At 38.1% G+C, this 19,446-nt stretch overlaps 1 protein-coding gene across 1 annotated transcript in view; it reads left to right on the plus strand.

The window, feature by feature from the left end:
- ULK4 (unc-51 like kinase 4) overlaps positions 1-19,446 on the plus strand; it is a 610,308-nt gene that overhangs the window by 160,616 nt on the left and 430,246 nt on the right. The window contains exon 22 of the mRNA XM_080819657.1: positions 6,715-6,842. Within this exon, the coding sequence (XP_080675783.1) occupies positions 6,715-6,842 (128 nt within the window). The remainder of the gene's footprint in view (positions 1-6,714; positions 6,843-19,446) is intronic.

Consider the following 19,446-nt stretch of genomic DNA (forward strand, 5'->3'; position numbering starts at 1 on the left):
AACATCACTAACCATCAGAGAAATGCAAATCAAAACCACAGTGAGATATTGCCATACTCCTACCAGAATGACTAGAATCAAAAGACAAGAGATAACAAATGTTGGTGGGGATGTGAAGAAAAAGGAATCCTTGTGCACTGTTGGTGGGAATGCAAACTGGAGCAGCCACCGTGGAACACAGTATAGAGATTCCCCCCAAAATTAAAAATAGAATTATCATATGATCTCATAATTTCACAACTGGATATTTACCCAAAGAAAATGAAAACACTAATTCAAAAAGATAATGCATCTTTGTTTATTGCAGCATTATTTACTAAAGCCAAGATATGAAAGCAACCCAAGCATCCACTGATAGATGAATGGATAAAAATGACGCCACACACTCACAGAAATATTACTCAGCCGTAAAAAGGAATGAGATCTTTCCATTTGCAACAACATGGGTGGACTTCAGAGGGTATAACGATAAGTGAAATAAGCCAGAGAAAGAGAAATACCATCTGATTTCGTTAATATGTAGAATTTGAGAAACAAAGGAGCAACAAAAAAGACAAACAGAAAAGACTTAAACAGAGAAAAAATGGTGGCTGTCAGAGGGGAGGTGGGTGAGGGGAGAGATGAAATCTAAAAAAAGTATTTTTTATGTTATGGATTACATCAAGGTTTTCTTTGTGACCTTTTATATGGTCAATTTAAAGGAACATTTTATGTTGAAGAAAAAAAGGTACATTTTCTGTTATCTAAGTGTAAAGTTGGGTATATACCTACAACATCTTATCTGTTGTTTATGTCATTTAGTATTTTATATTCTCACTTATTTTTGTTCTCTTGACAGTCTTGGGTTGAGAGTGGTGTGATAAAGTCTGTTGCTTCTTGCATCTTCTATAGTTTCCACTTTATAAAAGTGGTTACTGTACTATTTAAGGCCTAGCATTTATTACTGTATTCATTACTGGTGGATGTTTGTTTTGAATGGTGGGCTTTAGCATTGAAAAGTGTTCCTTGTCTTATTTACTTCTTTTTGGCTTCAGTTCTGCCTTGTGTGTGAGGAAGAGTCATTATGTAACTCTTTGTATATTAGGAACACAAACACAGTTCCTACTCTCTATTCTTGTTTGCCTGATCTCTCTCTCTCTCACTCACTTTTATCACTTCTAACATATATATACAGTGCAATTTACTTTTTGGAGTACAGTTCTGTGAGGATTAACACATGCATAGACCCTGTCACTACAACCACAAGGACACAGAACAGTAGCGACATCCCAAAGAATAACATTGTGCAGCTCCCTTTGTAGGCAGATCACCTCCCACCCCATCCCTGGCAATTTCTGATGCCTTATCTGCCCCAAAGTTTTACCTTTTCTAAAATGTTACCTAAATGAAACTGTATTTGTACGTAATCTTTGAGAGTTTTTTTTTACTTAATGTAGTTGAGATTCATCCATGTTGTTGCGAGTATCAATAGTTCATTTCCTTTTATTGCTGAGTCCTGTTCCATTATGTACATATACCACAGTTTATATACCCATGTACCCATTCAAGGACATAAGGGTTGTTTCCATTTCCTGACTGTTACGAAAAATGTTGCTGTCAACTTTACTGTGTAGGTTTTTCTGTGGACATATATTTTTATTTCACTATAGTAAATACTTGCAAGTTGCAGTGGCTGCATCTAATATATGGTAGGTGTGTGTTTAATAATTTTTTTTTATGAAACTGCCATGCTATTTTCTAGAGTAATGATGCCATTTTGCAGTTCTACCAGCAATATTCATAGAATTCTAGTTGTTCCATATACTAGTCACTTTTCAATTGGTCATTCTAGTAATTGCATAGTGTCTTACTGTGATCTCAATTTACGTTGTTTTAATGGTGGTGATATTGGGCATCCTCTTTTGTATATGTGAATATTTGCCTATGTTCTTTGGTGAAATGTCTGTTTAAATATTTTGCTCATTAAAAGTGTTTTTTCATAATACTGAGTTTTGAGAGTTCTTTGTATATTTTGGAAACAAATATTTTATGCTAGGATCTGGCTTGGCTTGTCTTATTTGTCTTCCACAGAGGATAATTTTAATATTCATGAGGTTCAGTTCTATTCATCAGTTATTTCTTTTATGAATTGTGCTTTTGGTGTTATATCTAAAAACTTTCTAACCTAAGGTCATGAAGATTTTCTGTTCTGTTTTCTTGTAAGGACTTTATAGTTTTATGTTTTTTATTCAGTTGTATGATTCATTTTGTATGATTGCAGTTTTTGCATATGGTACACAGTGTGGAATGAAATATATCTTTTTTTTTGTTTGTTTTGTATGTGGATATCCATAATAAGCCCTACTTATTGAAAAGACTGTCCTTTATCCTAAGTTCCCTTTGCAACTTTGTCCTAAACTAATTGACTCCATTTCTGAACTCTGTTTCCTTGGTCTTTGTATCTGTCATTTTATCAATACCACATTGGGGTTTTTCTTGTGTCTTAAAATAATTGTGTGATTCGGGATGCCTGGGTGGCTCAGTGGGTTAAGCCTCTGCCTTCGGCTCAGGTAATGATCTCAGAGTCCCGGGATTGAGCTCTGCATCTGGCTCTGTGCTCGGTGGGGAGTCTGCTTCCCGCGCCCCCCGCCCCCCGCCTCTCTGCCTACTTGTGATCTCTGTCAAATAAATAAAATCTTAAAAAATTAAAAATAATTGTGTGATTCTATTGTCTTTTCTCCCCAAATTGTTTTGCTTATGGGTTCCTTTGCCTTTCTATATAAAGTTTATGACTAGCTTGTTTATATCTACAAAAAAATCCTGCTGGGATTTTTATTTTTATTAGAATTGCATTAAATCTGTAAGTCAGTTTGGGGGAAAATTGGCGTATTAACTAAGTTTTTTTTTAAAGATTTTATTTATTTATTTGACACACAGAGATCACAGGTAGGCAGAGAGGCAGGCAGAGAGAGAGGAAGGCTCCCTGCTGAGCAGAGAGCCCGATGCAGGGCTGGATCCCAGGACCCTGGGATCACGACCTGAGACAAAGGCAGAGGCTTTAACCCACCGAGCCACCCAGGTGCCCCTATCTTGAGTTTTTTAATAGATGAACATGAAATGTCTCTTTATTTGTGTCTTTAAGTTTTTTTCTTTCATAATTGTTGTATAGTTTTCAGCTTACCAATTCTCCACAAATTTTGTTATGTTTTTACCTGTATTTCTGTTGTTGTTATTGTTAGAGTTATTAAAAATGATACTTTAAAAAATTTACTTTCTAATCGTTCATTACTGGTGTATAGAAATGCACCAGATCTTGCTAAACTCATTTATAAGGTGTAGAAACTTTTTGTAGATTCCTTGGGATTTTCTACATAGATAATCCTTACCTCTGAGAATATTGCTTCCATTATAGTGTGAATGACTTTTATTTATTTTTCTTTTCTTATCACACTGGCAATGACTTTTTGTAAAATATGGAATTATGAGTGATGGGCATGGACATACTTGTTTAATTCCCAGTCTCAGTGGGGAAGCATCAAGTGTTAACCCTTTAAGTATGATGTTAGCTATAATTTTTCTCTAATACTCTTTCACAGATTGAGGAAGTTCCCTTCTATTCCTTGTTTGGTGGGTTTTTATGAATGGATGTTGAATTTTGTCAAATGCTTTTTCATTATCTATTGATTTGACCATGTGGTTCTTTTTTTTTTTTAAATTAACATATAATGTATTATTAGCCCCAGGGGTACAGGTGTGTGAATCGCCAGGTTTACACACTTCACAGCACTCACCATAGTGATCATGTAGTTCTTATTTAATCTGCTAAATTACACTGATTGATACTCAAATATTGAACCAGTCTTGGATTTCTGAGATAAACTCTACTTGATCATAATCTTTTTATTTATACATTTTATGTATTGTTGGATTCAACCTGCATATATTTGTTGAGGATTTTTGCATCTCTATTCCTAAGGTGTGTTGTCTCTATTTTTTTTCTCGTACCATTAACTATCTTGGATCTTTCTCATACCTATAAATGCTTGTGTAAGTATGTGTGTGCATAAATACATATATATATATATGATATATTTATCTCTTGTGGCCTCTTCTAGATATTTTCATTCTCTTTTGTTTATTTCTTAAATCTTAGATTTGTCTGGAATTTACTTTCAGGTATGACACTATCACAAACATGCACTCAGTCTATAAATTTTGGTTAGTTCAACATTCAGCAGGCTTCTATTACATTACTTTCTGCTTTTAGATTGCATTTCAATGCATCCGGTATTCTGTCCAATTTTTTCCTCCTTGAAGAGATCTCTCCTGGAGTCTTCTGACCAACTCCAATATGGTTAGGCTGCCCTCTGTGCCTGGTTATAGCTATCACCTGCAATCATCTTGGGATTCCCTTTATTTCTTTCACTAGTCTCTGTTTTCTTGGTTAATTTCCCCAGGGTGAGTGCTGAGGGTTATATAGAGGAGTGGTGGTATGATAAGTGATTTTGGAAAGATAATAAAATGCCAGATAATTGTATGCTGTGATAAGGGTTCATCTCAAGGGTTGCAGCAACTATGGAGAATATTTTATAGGTGAATAAAATAATCATATTTGCTATTGGAGAAGATCACTGTGGCTATGACTTGTGAAATAGTTGGAAGAAAGCGAAGTTACAGTAATTCAGGAAAAATATAATGGTGCATTGAAATACAAGGCAGTGTTAGTGGGGGTATCATTCTCACAGTAACTGGGGATCAATTGGACATGAGAGGACGGAGGAGAAAGGAAGATGCTCAGGTGTTTAAGTTTGGTCTTGAATTGATCCTCAGAAGGCGAGTGTCATGTTTAAGGTAGATTCTGAGTTTAGTGTTGGATGTGCAGTGTAGAGTTTTGCAATATACCCTTTACCCACATTTAGAAAATGCTAACATTTTACCATGTTTGATTTATAATTTTTCTTTTACTGTGTATGTATGCATGTGTGTGGCCAATATGAGAAGAGGTTGCAGACCTGATTCTCCTTTACTTGTTTTTGTTTGTTTTTTGTTTTGTTTCTTGATGCTTCTTTGTTTTTTATTTTTTGTTTTTTGACTCTCCTTTACTTGTAATTAGTTCACTGAATATTCCCTAAAAACAAACCATGGATTTAAAAAGAAGTTAACATTTATTTAACATTATTAACTCCTCTACAGGCCTTATTCAGATTTTGTTATTGTCCCAGTAACATTCTTTTATGTGAAACAAAGTTGTCAGATCTTGAATTGCTGTCAGTTATCATGAATTTTTAGTCTCCTGTAATCAGAACAGTTTTTCAGTCTAAGGCTAGTGGATCTTTGGTTTTGGATATGTGTTTGTATGTGTGGCGGATGGTGGTAGTGTGGAAAACATATTTGTAATTATAGTCCTTGGGCCCGGGGTTTAAATTAGAACTGGAATTGACTGTAGAGAAATGAGATTTCTGCTGTCTACATGCTGGAAAGTTGGAAACAGATCTATTACTCAAAGATTTTTAGTGTTGATTCATTTTTTGACCCTAGGAGATGAATTAGCTTGATTATTTCATTCAGGACCTAGGTGAGACACATGCATAGGTATAGATACATAAGTATATCTCAATCCTTAAAAAAAAGCATATACCTGTCTATGTAAATTCTTCCTGCTTGGCAACATAGCACCCAGTGTAAAAGGACCATGGCATGGCCAAAATATTGAACTGCTTCCATTTGCCTTGGACATAACAGTGTCCCTGTTTAGTGTTTGCTTCTCTTCAGGACTGTTGGGAACTTCCCCTTGTGCTCTGTGTAGCCATCTTGCTAACAATAAAGTTCTATCTTCCTGACTGCTTATATTAGTTAACTCTGTGTGCATATGTGTATGTGTCTGCATTTCCTTTTTCATATCAATAGACACCTGAAACGATGGACGATCTGTTAGAAGGGAAAATAATGCTAATATTAGTGAGTACGCATTCCTCTCTGTTGTATTACACCTTTGGTTACAGAATGTTATAGGAATATAGGTTTTTCTTTTGGGTATTTGTATATCTGTAGGACCTTAAATGTGTAGACTAGAGATACGTTTTCTGTAGATGCAAGTTTGTGCAGACGTTCACATGTACATGCAGTCGTGACTTCCAGTTTTTCTAGTTATTTATTGCCACACTTCTATTGGGTGGTTGAGTGGTTAAGAGGCAGGCTTTGTTGTCCCACTGGCCTTGATTTCAGTTCAACTTTTTGGATTGCTTAACTTTTCAAGATTCATTTTCCTCTTTAAAATAGGGATAACACTGAGACAGCTGGGTGGCTCAGAAGGTTAAGAGTCTGCCTTCAGCTAAGGTCATCGCCCTGTGATCCTGGAATGGAGCCCCGCAATGAGCCCCACATCAGACACCCTGCTCAGCGGGGAGTCTGCTTCTCTCTCTACCACTACCACCCCCCCTCCCCCACACTCATGCATGCCCTCTCTCTGTCTCTCAAATAGATGAATACGTTTTTCAAAAAAATAGGGATAATAGCGTCAACTTGTTATGGCTAGTTTTCAGGTTTGAATGAGATACTACATATTAAAATTTTAGTATAGAGTCCAGGACAAATTAAGAATGCAAAAACAGTAGCTGATTTTTTTTTTTTTTTTTTTTTTGCTGTATGTTTAGTTATTGTACATTACTGACCCTGATAGTTGACTGCTCTGTTCATTTTATGTTTTCTCAAAAAATGTTTTAATGTCTTCCACAGGATTTTGTCTCTACAATTATTCGTTTACTTGACAGCCCCTCAACTTCCATTAGGGCAAAAGCCTTCCTCGTTCTTTTATATATTTTGATTCATAACCGCGAGATGCTGCTGCTCGGCTGCCAAGCAAGGTATGATTTTCTCTGATACAGTTTCATCAATAACATCAATTTGGAACCCGTTTTATTATAGTATTTCATGGCATCTGTGTACTTAATATTGAAATGTTTTCCCCCTGGATTTTTCTAAGGGTTTAATTTTTCACATACAGCCTTGGCTGGGAAATATAGAGGACCGAGAGAAGACCTCTAGAGCTGAAGCAGGGTGGTGGGAAAGAGCCGCAGTTCCTAGATGTGAGGACAGTCCATGGCAGGGTGTTAAAGTTGGTTCTGGTTTGCATCTTTGGGAGGCATTTTTGACTGGTGGTTTGGTCATTCACCTCTGTAAGATTCTGGAATAAGCAGCTGGAAGCCCAGCGGAATAGTCTACTCAAGAGTAGAGGAAGAGGCAGAGCAGGGAGAAGTTTCTGGACTGGACCTGGGCTGGGCAGATCTCACTCTCCCTGGGTTCCACCCTCTTCCTCTGAAAGAAGAAGCTGTTCTGACACACCCCAAATTCCCTTTGTGTTGTGATGCTTCCTGATTAGCATCTAGACTGTCTGATGCATGTGAAATTACAACCCAGAGGAACCTTAAATATATGGTTGAATGTCTATTTCTTGATCTAGCTTGTTACTCATTGTAGAATACTGAGGAGACCCTAGAATTGCTAGATTGATCTAGATTAGAGGTTGGAAAACTTTTTTCCTATAAATAGAGAGTAAATATTTTAGGATTTATGGGTTAAGAGGCAAAATCGTGGCTATTTATATTTATGTAACGAGAAAAAACAGATTTCCACAAATTTTTTTATTGATGAATGTAATTCTATAATAAGACAGAAAACAAATATCTGCAGATTTTTGAGTTGACATAGTAAAAATATACTAATAAATGAGTACATTTTTTTTTATAATGCAGGTTTAGAAATGAGAAGAACAGGATTCTTTTTCTGAGGAAGAGAGAACATTTTGCGTAATTAGGGATCAAAATTAGTGTCTTCCTCATCAAATCAGTTGTAAATGTCTGTGTAAGTGCTGATTGCTAGCTTAATTTTGTGTATCTTGTCTTTGAAAATGTCTTTTCTTACAGATAAGTACTGTCACATACCAATAGTAGTTCATGAGTATGTGATTTTAATTGAGCATATTCATTGGTTGGAAGGCATGTATAGGATTCTATTAGATTCTTCCTTGATGTTTGCCTTTCAGCATGCCCTTATGTTGCAGGTTAATCAGAACTAAGTGCAGGGTATGTTGAAGCTCCTACAGAGCCTCCTTTCTTACCATGTCTCAGAGATCATCGTCCAGCTTTGTTTTATATCCCCTGTCTTCAAAACTGTTTCACATATTTTGTCTAACTTGTACTTGTGTTTTTAAAAACTTCTCATTTAAATTCAGTTTAGTGAACATAGACTTTATTATTAGTTTCGGGGGTAGAATTCAGTGTTTCATCAGTTGCATGTAACACCCAGTGCTCATTCCATCACATGCTCTCCTTAATGGCCATCACCCAGTTACCTGATCCCCTCACCCGCCTCCCCTATAGCAACCCTCAGTTTATTTCCTAGTTAAGAGTCTCATGTTTTGCATCCCTGTCTGTTTTAATCTTATTTTTCCCTTCCCTTTTCCTGTGTTCATCTGTTTTGTTTCTTAAATTCCACGTATGAGTGAGATCATATGATATTTGTCTTTCTTTGATTTCTCTTAGCATAATACCCTCTAGCTCCATACACATTGTTGCAAATGGCAAGATTTCATTCTTTTTTGATGACTGAGTAATATTCCATTGTATATATTTACCACACCTTCTTTGTCCATTCATGTGTCAGTGGACCTCTGGGCTCTTTCCATATTTTGGCTATTGTGGACATTGCTGCTATAAACATTGGGGTGCAGGTGCCCCTTCAAATCACTATGTTTTTATTCTTTGGATAAATACCTAGTAGTACAGTTTCTGGGTCATAGGCTAGCTCTACTTTTAATTTTGTGAGGAACCTCCATACTGTTTTCCAGAGTGGCTGCACCAGCTTGCATTCCCACCAACAGCGTAGGAGAGTTCCCCTCTCTCCGCATCCTTGCCTACATCTGTCGTTTCCTGGTTTGCTAATTTTAGTCATTCTGACTGGTGTGAGGTGTATCTCAATGTGGTTTTATTTGTATTTCCCCAATGCTGACTGATATGGAACATTTCTTCATGTGTCTGTTAGCCATTTGTATGTTTTCTTTGGAGAAATGTCTGTTCGTGTCTTCTGCCCATTTCTTGATTGGATTATTTGTTCTTTGGGTGTTGAGTTTGGTCAGTTCTTTACAGATTCTGGATACTAGCCCTTTATCTGATACGTCATTTGCAAATAATCTTCTCCCATTCTGTCAGTTGTCTTTTGGTTTTGTTGACTGTTTCCTTTGCTGTGCAAAAGCTTTTTATCCTGATTAAGTTCCAATAGTTCATTTTTGCTTTTGTTTCTCTTGCCTTTGGAGACACATCTAGCAAGAAGATGCTGTGGGCGAGGTCAGAGCGGTTACTGCTTGTGTTCTCTAGGATTTTGATGGATATCTGTGTCATATTTAGGTAGTTACTCCATTTTGAATTTATTTTTGTGTGTCGTATAAGGAAATGGTCCAGTTTCATTCTTCTGCATGTGGTTGTCCAATTTTCCCAACTCCATTTATTGAAGACACTGTCTTTTTTCCATTGGATATTCTTTCCTGCTTTGTCGAAGATTAGTTAACCATAGAGTTGAGGGTCTATTCCTGGGCTCTTTATTCTATTCCATTGATCTATGTGTCTGTTTTTATGCCAGTACCATACTGTCCTGGTGACTGCATGCTTTATAATTGTTTCAAATGGAAGCATGCATCCCATCCTTTGTCCATTAGAGCCGGAAGCAGAAGTTCTTATCTATTTGTAAAGGCCCCTCACCACTCTATTCTGTGTCTACCATCATTTTCACCAGGAAAAATAATATAGTTTCTTAACAGATGTTCTTACATCATTTCTTAGACTCATAGTCTGGTCTCCATGTAGCAAATAGAGAATCTCTTACACAGTGTGAATTGGCTTTTGTTTCTTCCCGGCTCAGACTCTTCTAACAACATCCTATCATGCTGAAATGATAGCCTTGGTCTCTTCTTCCCTGCTTCACCTAGTCCCTGCCTACCTCTCAGCCCGTGTCTCCTATGACTCTTCTTGGCTTTTGCTCCATTCCAGCCATATAGTTTTTCTTACTGCTTTTCAAACATAGTAAGCCTACCAGACTCACCTCAGGACCTTTCCAAGGTTCTGTTCCTTATGCCCATAATGCTCTTCCCCCAGATGTCTTCATGGCTGGATTCCTCAGGTCATTCAGGTTTCTGGTCAGTGTAGGGGTCTCTTCTTCTGAGAGCCACTCTGATCATCCTGTCTCAGGCTCCCCTCTCAACCCCAACCACAAAAACCCTTTAACTGGAAAGACCTAAAGCATTCAGACCATCAGAGCCTGGGCATGATCTCTTTGGTACCCTCAGGAAATTGCTATGATTTCTGTGTGTCTGAATGAATATTAGAGACTTTAGCAGTGGTGGGAAGATGGTGGTCTGTGCATACCCCGGCCCCGACTTCCACCCTGCTGACTCTCTGGAGCACCATTGTGAGCCAGGTGTGTGTAGAGGAGCTTGGAAGGTGAGGCTTAGCCTTGCTGGAGAGGTGAGGACAGGTTCTGTTCTTCCTGTGCTGGTGGCAGAGTTGACTCACTATCCTCTACACCTTGGTGAATAGCAATTCTTGGGCTTTGGCAGGGTCCAAAATGCAGATGCTTTCTATATGTGGTTGTTGGGACTAGCATGCCTGTGCCCAGGAGATTGGGAGCAAGACTCAGTGGAGGACAATCTGCCCCGGTTGGTGAGGCTGCAGGCAGACGACCTCATTTCCTTGTGCTTGAAGAAAACAGCTCCCTCTCACCACCTGCTGCTTTGCCACAACCTGTCCTGGTCAGGTGCTGAGTAGATGAAGTCATGAGTAAGCACATTTGTTGATGTGTCATAGTCCATTGACAGAGACATGGTACTTGAAGGAGGAGGAAAAAGAAGAACAGGCACCTCTCACTGGGGCAGAACGAATGGACTCGACAGAATTTTAACAAACAAATAATGAAAACTCTGCAGAGAGGCCGTTTTTTGAAATCCAGCAGAGGAACTAAAAGAGCATGGCCTCTGCTGGGGATGGTGTTAGGGCTTTGAAAGGCCCCATGATAGAACACACTGTACCTCACCAAGCGGATGACAGAGACCTGGGCATTTCATGTGAAAACAATAGGAAAGATGGAGTGAAGTTCCAGGAGACCTCACACGCCCTGAATGCCAGTGGGAAGAAAGGAACTGATGGAGGATTTCTAACTGAAGAAATTTTAGCAGTCATCTTCTGCTCGAATGTATTTTCTTCTGATACTGTCCAGAGCTGCAAGTAAAGGAATGAGAAAGTCACAAAACTACAAAGGTAAAGGGAAGGATGGCTAAAGCCGATGAGCACTGACACCTCATCTTTGGGTTCTGGAAGCTGGAAAGCTGAGAGATAAATGCTTGCTTGTTTAGCAGAATGGGGATTGGCGAGATCCCTTTTGGTCTGCATGGGGAAAGCAATGAGGAGACCTGATGACTGTGTGACAGAACTCTGGAGAGGTTGGGAATTAGGGGTGCCTGCTATGTTTGATGGTGGTGGTGAGGTGGAGGGGAGACTTAAGGCAGCGTTGTTGGGGAATCTGCATGGAGGGTTGATCCCCACCCCTCTTCCTCCAGCGGAAACCTCCAGGAGACTCTGCCTCTTCTGGTGCATCAGGGGACTTGAAATGCATTCTGGATAGTGTGAACTGGAAATATTGCCAGTTCAGGTGTTCTCACCCATAGATATGAGGGAGATGAGGGAGTTGCCTTCTGAGAAGTCTGAGGATGGTCCACAAGTCTACTTACTCTGAAGGGTGAGGCCTTGCACCCCCTTTTCTACTGCACTTGCAGGCTGTTGGCAGCCTGGCTGATGTACTATTGGCCAGAATCTGGAGATTCATCTCTGGGAAGCTGACCAAATCCTGATGAAAGGCTGCCATTTGGATGTCCCCTTCTGCAGCTAGTGACATCTTGCCGAATATTCTTGGAGTGGAGTCCATCAGCCCTAGACCCTGCTCCTGCACAGACACCTCCCAACAACACTCCAGTGCAGCATTTAAAAATATAAATGGACCTCAAGAATTACCAGGTATTTAAGGGAAGCCTCTAACATGGGATACAGAAGCCAAAACTCTCTAAAAGATAAAAGGGATGCAGCAGGAACAGAGACAAAACTTAGAAACAGACACCTCCTGGAGAAATGAATGAGGAGAGCCTTTAAGCCTACCAAGTAAATGTGAAAGCTTCCTCATAAGAGGAATGCACTTTGCTCTTCCTCATTCTAAGGGAAACCAGCAGATAGTGGTTCTCACTCAGTGCACTGGTGGGATCCGAAAATGTATTCTCTTTGTGAGGCTATGGGGAAACCAGCTTTCTCCTTTGGGAAGGTTTTTATTGTTTTGGATGTAAGTCACATTTGTCTTATGCTTAGGTTTCTTTTTTTAAATTTAAATTCAATCAGCCAATACATAGTATATCATTAGTTTTTGATGTAGTGTTCACTGATTCATTAGTTATATATAATACCCAGTGTTCATCAGGTCACAAGCCCTCCTTAATATCCATCACCCAGTTAACCCAACCCTCTCGCCCCCCTCTCTTCTATAACCCTGTTTGTTTCCCAGAGTCAAGAGTTTGTAATGGTTTGTCTCCCTCTCTAATTTCTTCTTAATCTGTTTTCCCTCCCTTCCCCTGTGGTCCTCTGCACTATTCCTTATGTTCCACATATGAGTGAAACCACATGATAGTTGTCTTTCTCTGATTGATTTATTTCACTTAGCATAATCCCCTCCAGTTCCATGCATGTCAATGTAAATGGTGGGTATTTATCCTTTCTGATGGCTGAGTAGTATTCCATTGTATATATGAACCACATCTTCTTTATTCATTCATCTGTTGAAGGGCATCTCCGTTCCTTCCACAGGTTGGCTATGGTGGACATTGCTATTGTGAACATTGGGGTGCAAGTGCCCCTTCTTTTCATTACATTTGTATCTTTGGGGTAAATACCCAGTAGTGCAGTTGCTGGGCTGTAGGGTGGCTCTATTTTTAACTTCTTGGAGAACCTCCCTGCTGTTTTCCAGAGTGGCTGCACCAGCTTGCATTCCCACCAACTGTAAGAGGGCTCTGCTTTCTCCACATCCTCACCAGTATTCATTGTTCCCTGTCTTGTTAATTTGATCCATTCTAACTGAAACAAGGTAGTATCTCATTGTGGTTTTGATTTGTATTTCCCTGATGACAAGTGCTGTGGAGCATTTTTTCATGTGTCTGTTGGCTATTTGTATGCCTTCTTTGAAACCAGCCTTCTCATACTTTGCTGGTGGGGATGTAAAATATTAGAGTTACCATGAAGAGGAATTTGACAATATCTAGAAAAAATCGCATATTTTTACCCTTTCGCCCAGTCATTTCACTTCTAGGCGATAGCATCCAAAGATCTATTGTTAGCAAAGAAGTGAATGACACATCCACTAGGCATTGCTTGTTATGGCAAAAGACTAAAAATACGCATCAGCAGGAGACTGGCTCTAGAACTGTAGGCAACCTTGTGTGAGTTTTGTATTCCCGCTGTAACAAATTACCACAAACTCCGTGGTTTCAGACAATGCACATTATTAATCTAACAGCCCTGAGTTGCGAGTCTGGCCGCTGTGTAGCGGGACCCTCTGCTCATGTCTCACAGGCTTGAAGGGAAGGTGTTGGCTGGTACTGCAATCTTCATCTGAGGCTTCACTAATTGTTGGGTCCTCTTCTAAGCTGAGTAATTGTTGGTGGAATTTATTTCCTGCAGCCGTAGGACTGAAGTCCCCATTTCCTTGCTGGCCTTTGGCTGGGGATAGCTCTCAAGCTTCTAGACACTGACCTTCTTCTACATCCTCAGTGTACAGTGGAGCCGTTTGCTTTCTTCCTGGTGGCCAGCAGGGGGCTACTTAGTCCTTGAATCCCCTCCACCCTCCTCAATTGTCCTTGACCTCCCTCTTCTGCCACAGAAAACTGCTTTTTACAGGTTTCACCTGATTGGGTTAGGGTCCTGCAGATAATCTACATATTTTTAGCTTAATTGAACTGGGGCTTTATTTTTTTAATTAATTTTTAAAAAGATTTTATTTATTTATTTGACAGACAGAGATCACAAGTAGGCAGAGAGGCAGGCAGAGAGAGAGAGAGGAGGGGGAAGCAGGCTCCCTGCTGAGCAGAGAGCCCGATGTGGGGCTGGATCCCAGGACCCTGGGATCATGACCTGAGCCAAAGGCAGAGGCTTTAACCCACTGAGCCACCCAGGTGCCCCTGAACTGGGACTTTAATTGCTTCTTCAAATTCTTCCCTGTAGTGCCTAGATTAGTGTTTGATGCCAGAGGGGTGGGAATCTTGGGAGAGGCACATCTTTAGAATTCTGCCAACCACTGTCCCCATAATGGAGGACTAGGCAGCTGTGGAAAGAGATGAGGAGGATCTGGATACACAACCATGGAGTGGTCTCCAAGATATGTTGTTATCCTGAAAACAAGCAAGGTGCAGAATAGTATTTATGGTATACTACCTTATGTATAAGAAAGGGGGTGAAAACAGGAAAGATACATGCATTTACTAATATTTTCAAAAAGGGAATGGAAGGATGAATGAAAAGTTAACAAAAAATAATTTATAGGGAAAGGAAGAGAATATGGAGTAGGGGCAGGGATGAAAGCTCTACTTCTCTGAATGTAAATGGTTTATGACTTAGATGTAAAAACCACGTAAATGTGCATGATTAAATATAAAATGAAATAAAAATGGTAAAAAGAAAGTAGTGTGTAAAAATGGAAAAAGTAACCTGGTATCAACTTTGTGGTATAACTCCCCAGAGAAGAGATATAAACATGTTTTTAAATCACAGTACTTGGCAGTATATTTCTATTGGGATATATTTTAGGGACCAGAAAACCATGTTAAGAAACTTACAGGTGTATTTTGTTCTTGTTGTTGGTGTTAATAATTGTACTTCTGGCTTGAAACTATTGTATATACACATATGTATGGGAAGATAAACCTAATAATTATGGGTAAACTGTGGCCTCTTTATGTTATTTTGCAATAACTACTTAGTAATAAATAGTTTTTAGAACTGAAAAGTTTCATCCTGCTTATACGCTAACGAGCGAACCTGCTGGTTTTAATAGATGCAGGCGGAAGACATAGACTCCTGGGTCAGGGACAGGACTTTATTACCCAGGGCACAGTGGACGGCATGAAGGTTATGTTTGAATTGGTTCTCCTCGACTCCCAGGTCCCATGGTGGGGGACACGATGTGCAAGCCGGCCCAGGTGGATGATGTCGACAGTGAGGGGGTTTGTGTCATTGCTAAGGAGTGCTGTGATTAGGAAAGCCCCATTTTATGAGGGGTGCTGGCAAACCTGCCCAACTTTTACCCATAGAAGGAGCATTATCTTCATTATCCTGATTTGAAAATACATCTGCCCTCTTTCTGGGTGGGAGTGGGGGGCATGGGGACATCCTTTCCTCCCTCTTGTCCCTTCTTTCCTTTCTCTCTGTCATTCTCTGGTTTGAGTATAAAACGGGCCTCATAAAATAAGTGGGCATATGTTCCTTTCTTCTCTGCTTTCTGGAAGAGATTGTATAAAATTGGTGTTTAGTTTTCTTTAAATGTTTGGTAGATTGCTCCAATGGCTTCATCTGGTCCTGGAGATTTATTTATTTATTTTTTTGGAGCATTTTACCCAAATTCAATTTTTTAATTCACTACAGTGCCATTCAGATTATTAATTTTGTCTTTGTCGAGTTTTGGTTACATCGTTTTTGAAGAATTGGCCCATTTCTTCTGTGTTGTTGAGTTTATGAGAATAAAGTTTTTTTCCTGGTGTTACTAATTTTTAACTGCTGAAGGATCTGTAGTAATATCCCTTTTCATTCCTGATATTGGTAATATGTACTTCTTTTTTTTGCCCAGTTGTGTTAGAAATTTAACAATTTTTTAAAAAAATAACTACCTTTTTGTTTCATTGATTATCTTTTATTGTTTTTCTGTTTTCAGTGTCATTACTTTCTTCTCTGATTTTTATCATTTTTTTCCTTATTGTTTGGGCTTGTTTTGCTCTTTTTTTATTTCATGAAAGAGAAACTGAGATTATTGATTTGAGGCCTTTCTCTGTAAAAGTTCTCATGTAGGTTGAATGTTATAAGTCCACTTCATAGCAACATTTTTCCTGCTTTTGTACATATTTTATGTTCTTAGAAATTTCTTTCAGTTCTATGCATCTTTATTTCCTTTAAAACTTCCTCTTTGATTCATGGATTATTTAGAAATGTGTTAATTTTCATATGCTGAGAGATTTTCTGTTGTCGTTTTGTTATTGATTTCTTGTTGGATTTTGTTACGGTCAGAGAACATTGTATGATTCCAGTTCTTAAAAAAGTTGTTGAGATTTATGCTTAGTAAACAGTTTATCTTAGTGAATGTTGGACGGATGCTTGGAAAGGATGTAAATTCTGCTAATTGTTGGGTGGAGTGTTCTTTCTACGTCAGTTAGATTCTCTTGTTTCATTGTGTTGTTGAGATAATTTGTACTCTTACAGTTTTTATTTCTAGTATTTTTGGCAATTACTGAAAATAGGATAATGAAGTCTGCAATTATAATTGTGGATTTGTCTATTTCTCTTTTTAGCTCTAACAATTTTTATTTATATTTTTTATTTTGCTTTTTTAATTTAGATTAAATTAGCCAAGGTATAGTAGATCATTAGTTCTTTATATAACGCCCACTGCTCATCATCAACCCTCTTTAATTCCCATCACCCAGCTGCCCCATCCCTTCACATATCTTACTTTCTGCAACCCTCCATTTGTTTCTCAGAGTCAAGAGTCTCATATAGTTTCTGTTTTCTTCCCAGTTTTCCCTCCCTTCCCCTATTGTCCTCTGCACTATTCCCTGTGTTCCACATATGAGTGAAACTACATGATAATTGTGTTTCTCTGTTTGGCTTATTTCACTTAGCATAATACCCTTTGGTTTCATTCATGTAGATGTAAATGGTAGGCATTCATCCTTTCTGATGGCTGAGTAATATTCCATTGTGTATATGAACTACATCCTCCATTCATTTGTTGAAGGACATATCAGGTCCTTCCACAGTTTGGCTATTGTGGACATTGCTGCCCCGAACACTGAGGTGCAGCTCCCCATTTCTTTTCATTACATCTCTAACAGTTTTTACCTCATGTATTTGGAGGCTCCGTTGTTTAGCACATTAGGGTTGTTATGTCTTCCTGGCAGATGGATGCTTTTATCATTATTTAAGTTCCTCTTTGATAGTTTTCTTTTCTGTGATATCTACTTCATTTAGTGTCAATATAGCCACTTCTGCCTTTATTTAGTTAGACTACTATATATTCCCCTAGTTTTACCCATTCTGATGTTCTTCTTTACTTTTTGATATTCTTAATCTGATGTTATAGTTTCCTTTATGTTTAGAGAACTTTCTCAAGCCTTTCTTTAAAGAAAGGTTTGTTATAAAGGAACTATTACTTTTCCTTTTCTGAGAAATCTTTATTTCTCTTGCATTCCCAATGTGTATTTCTCTGCAGTTAAAACTTTGGTTGACAATTTTTTTTGTAAGTCCTCCAACATAGGACTTTCTTCTGGTCCTCATAGTTTTATATGAAAAAATCTGTTATTACAGTTGATGTTCTTTATAAGCAATGGGCTATTCCTCTCTGATTGTTTTAAAGGTATTTTCTTTGTCTTTTAGGATTTAGAAGCTTAATTGTAATTTATCTGTGGTGTGAATTTCTTTGAGTTTCTTCTATTTTGCGTTTGCTTAGCTCCTTAAATACATAGATTTATTACTTTTGGTAAATGTGGGTATTTTCCAGCCATTATTTCTTCAAATACTTGTTCTGTTCCATTCTTCCTTTCCTTTCCTTCTTGGGACTCAGGATAAAAATACAGGCATACCTTAAAGATATTGCAGGTTCAGTTCCAGACTACCACAGTAAAGTGAATATTACAATAAAGTGAGCCAAATGAATTTTCTAAATTTCCCAATGCATATGAAAGTTATGTTTAAACTATATTGTGGTCTATTAAGTGTGAAGTAGCATTATGTCTAAAAAATGTACATACCTTAATTAAAAAATACCTTATTGCAAAAAAAAAAATGTTAACCATCATCTGAACTTTCAGTGAGCTACATTTTTTTTTTTTTTTTTTTGCTCATGGAGGATCTTACCTTGATGTTGATGGCCACTGGCTGATCAGGGTGGTAGTTGCTGAAGGTTGAGGTGGCTGTAGCAATTTCTAAAACAATCCAACAGTGAAGTTTGCCTCACTGATTGACTCTTCCTTTCATGAATGATTTCTCTGTAGCATGTGATTTTGTTTGATTGCATTTTACCCAAGTAGAACTTCTTTCAAAATTCGAGTCAGTTTTCTCAAACCCTGCTGTTACTTTATCAACCAAGTTTATGTAATATTCTAAATGCTTTGTTGTCATTTCAACAATCTTGACAGCATTTTTACCAGAAGTAGATTCCCTCTCAAGAAATTGCTTTGTTTGCTCATCCATGAGAAGCAACTCCTCATCTATTAAAGTTTTATCATGAGATTGCAGGAACTCAAATATAATAAATAATATGAAAAAGTTTGAAATGTTGCAAGAATTACCAAAATGTGACAGAGACATAAGTGAGCAAATGCTATTGGGAAAATGGCATGATAGACTTGGTTCATGTAGAGTTGACAAATCTTCAGTTTATTAAAAATGCAGTATCTGCAAAGCTCAATAAAATGAGGTATCCCTGTGTAAAGTATTTTGTGATTATTCTACAGGTCATGAGACTCTGCTTTATTTATTTTTTTTTCCTTTAGAGCAGGTGGAGGTGGGGGGGGAGGGAAAATAGAGAACCTTAAGCAGGCTCCGCATCTAATGTGGGGCTCGATCTCACACCCTGTGATCATGACCTGAGCTGAAATCAAGAGTTGGATGCTTAGCTGAGTGAGCCCCTAGGGAGACCCACTGCTTTTTTTTTTTTTTTTTTATGACTTCAAATGCCTTTATATTTCTCTCATTTAATTCTTTTCCACTGCTTTTTTTAAAAGTATTTTTTTAAATCAGTTTTTCAGATTTTATAAATAAAATCAATCTGCTTGTAATTAACTGGTTATGTTCTCTCCCACCTGCATTCTATTATTGAGCCCATCCAGTGAGTTTTTTATATTGGTTATTGTATTTTCCAGTTCTCTATTTTATATTTTTTATAACATTTATTTTCTCTGAAATGTTCAGTTCTTTCATTGGTTTTAAGAGAATTTGAAACATTTTTATTATGGTGGTTTTAAAATTCTTATGAGATAATTCTAGCCCTGATTCATATTGGTGTTAGGATATGTTGATGGTTTTTTTGATTCCAGTTGTGATATTCCTGGTTCTTGCTACCATTAATGATTTTTGATTGGATCTTGGACATTCTGCCTACTATCTTAGGAGACACTGTGTCTTC

The sequence above is a fragment of the Martes martes genome, assembly GCF_963455335.1.
Source record: "Martes martes genome assembly, chromosome: 1".
NCBI classification, from domain to species: Eukaryota; Metazoa; Chordata; class Mammalia; order Carnivora; family Mustelidae; genus Martes; species Martes martes.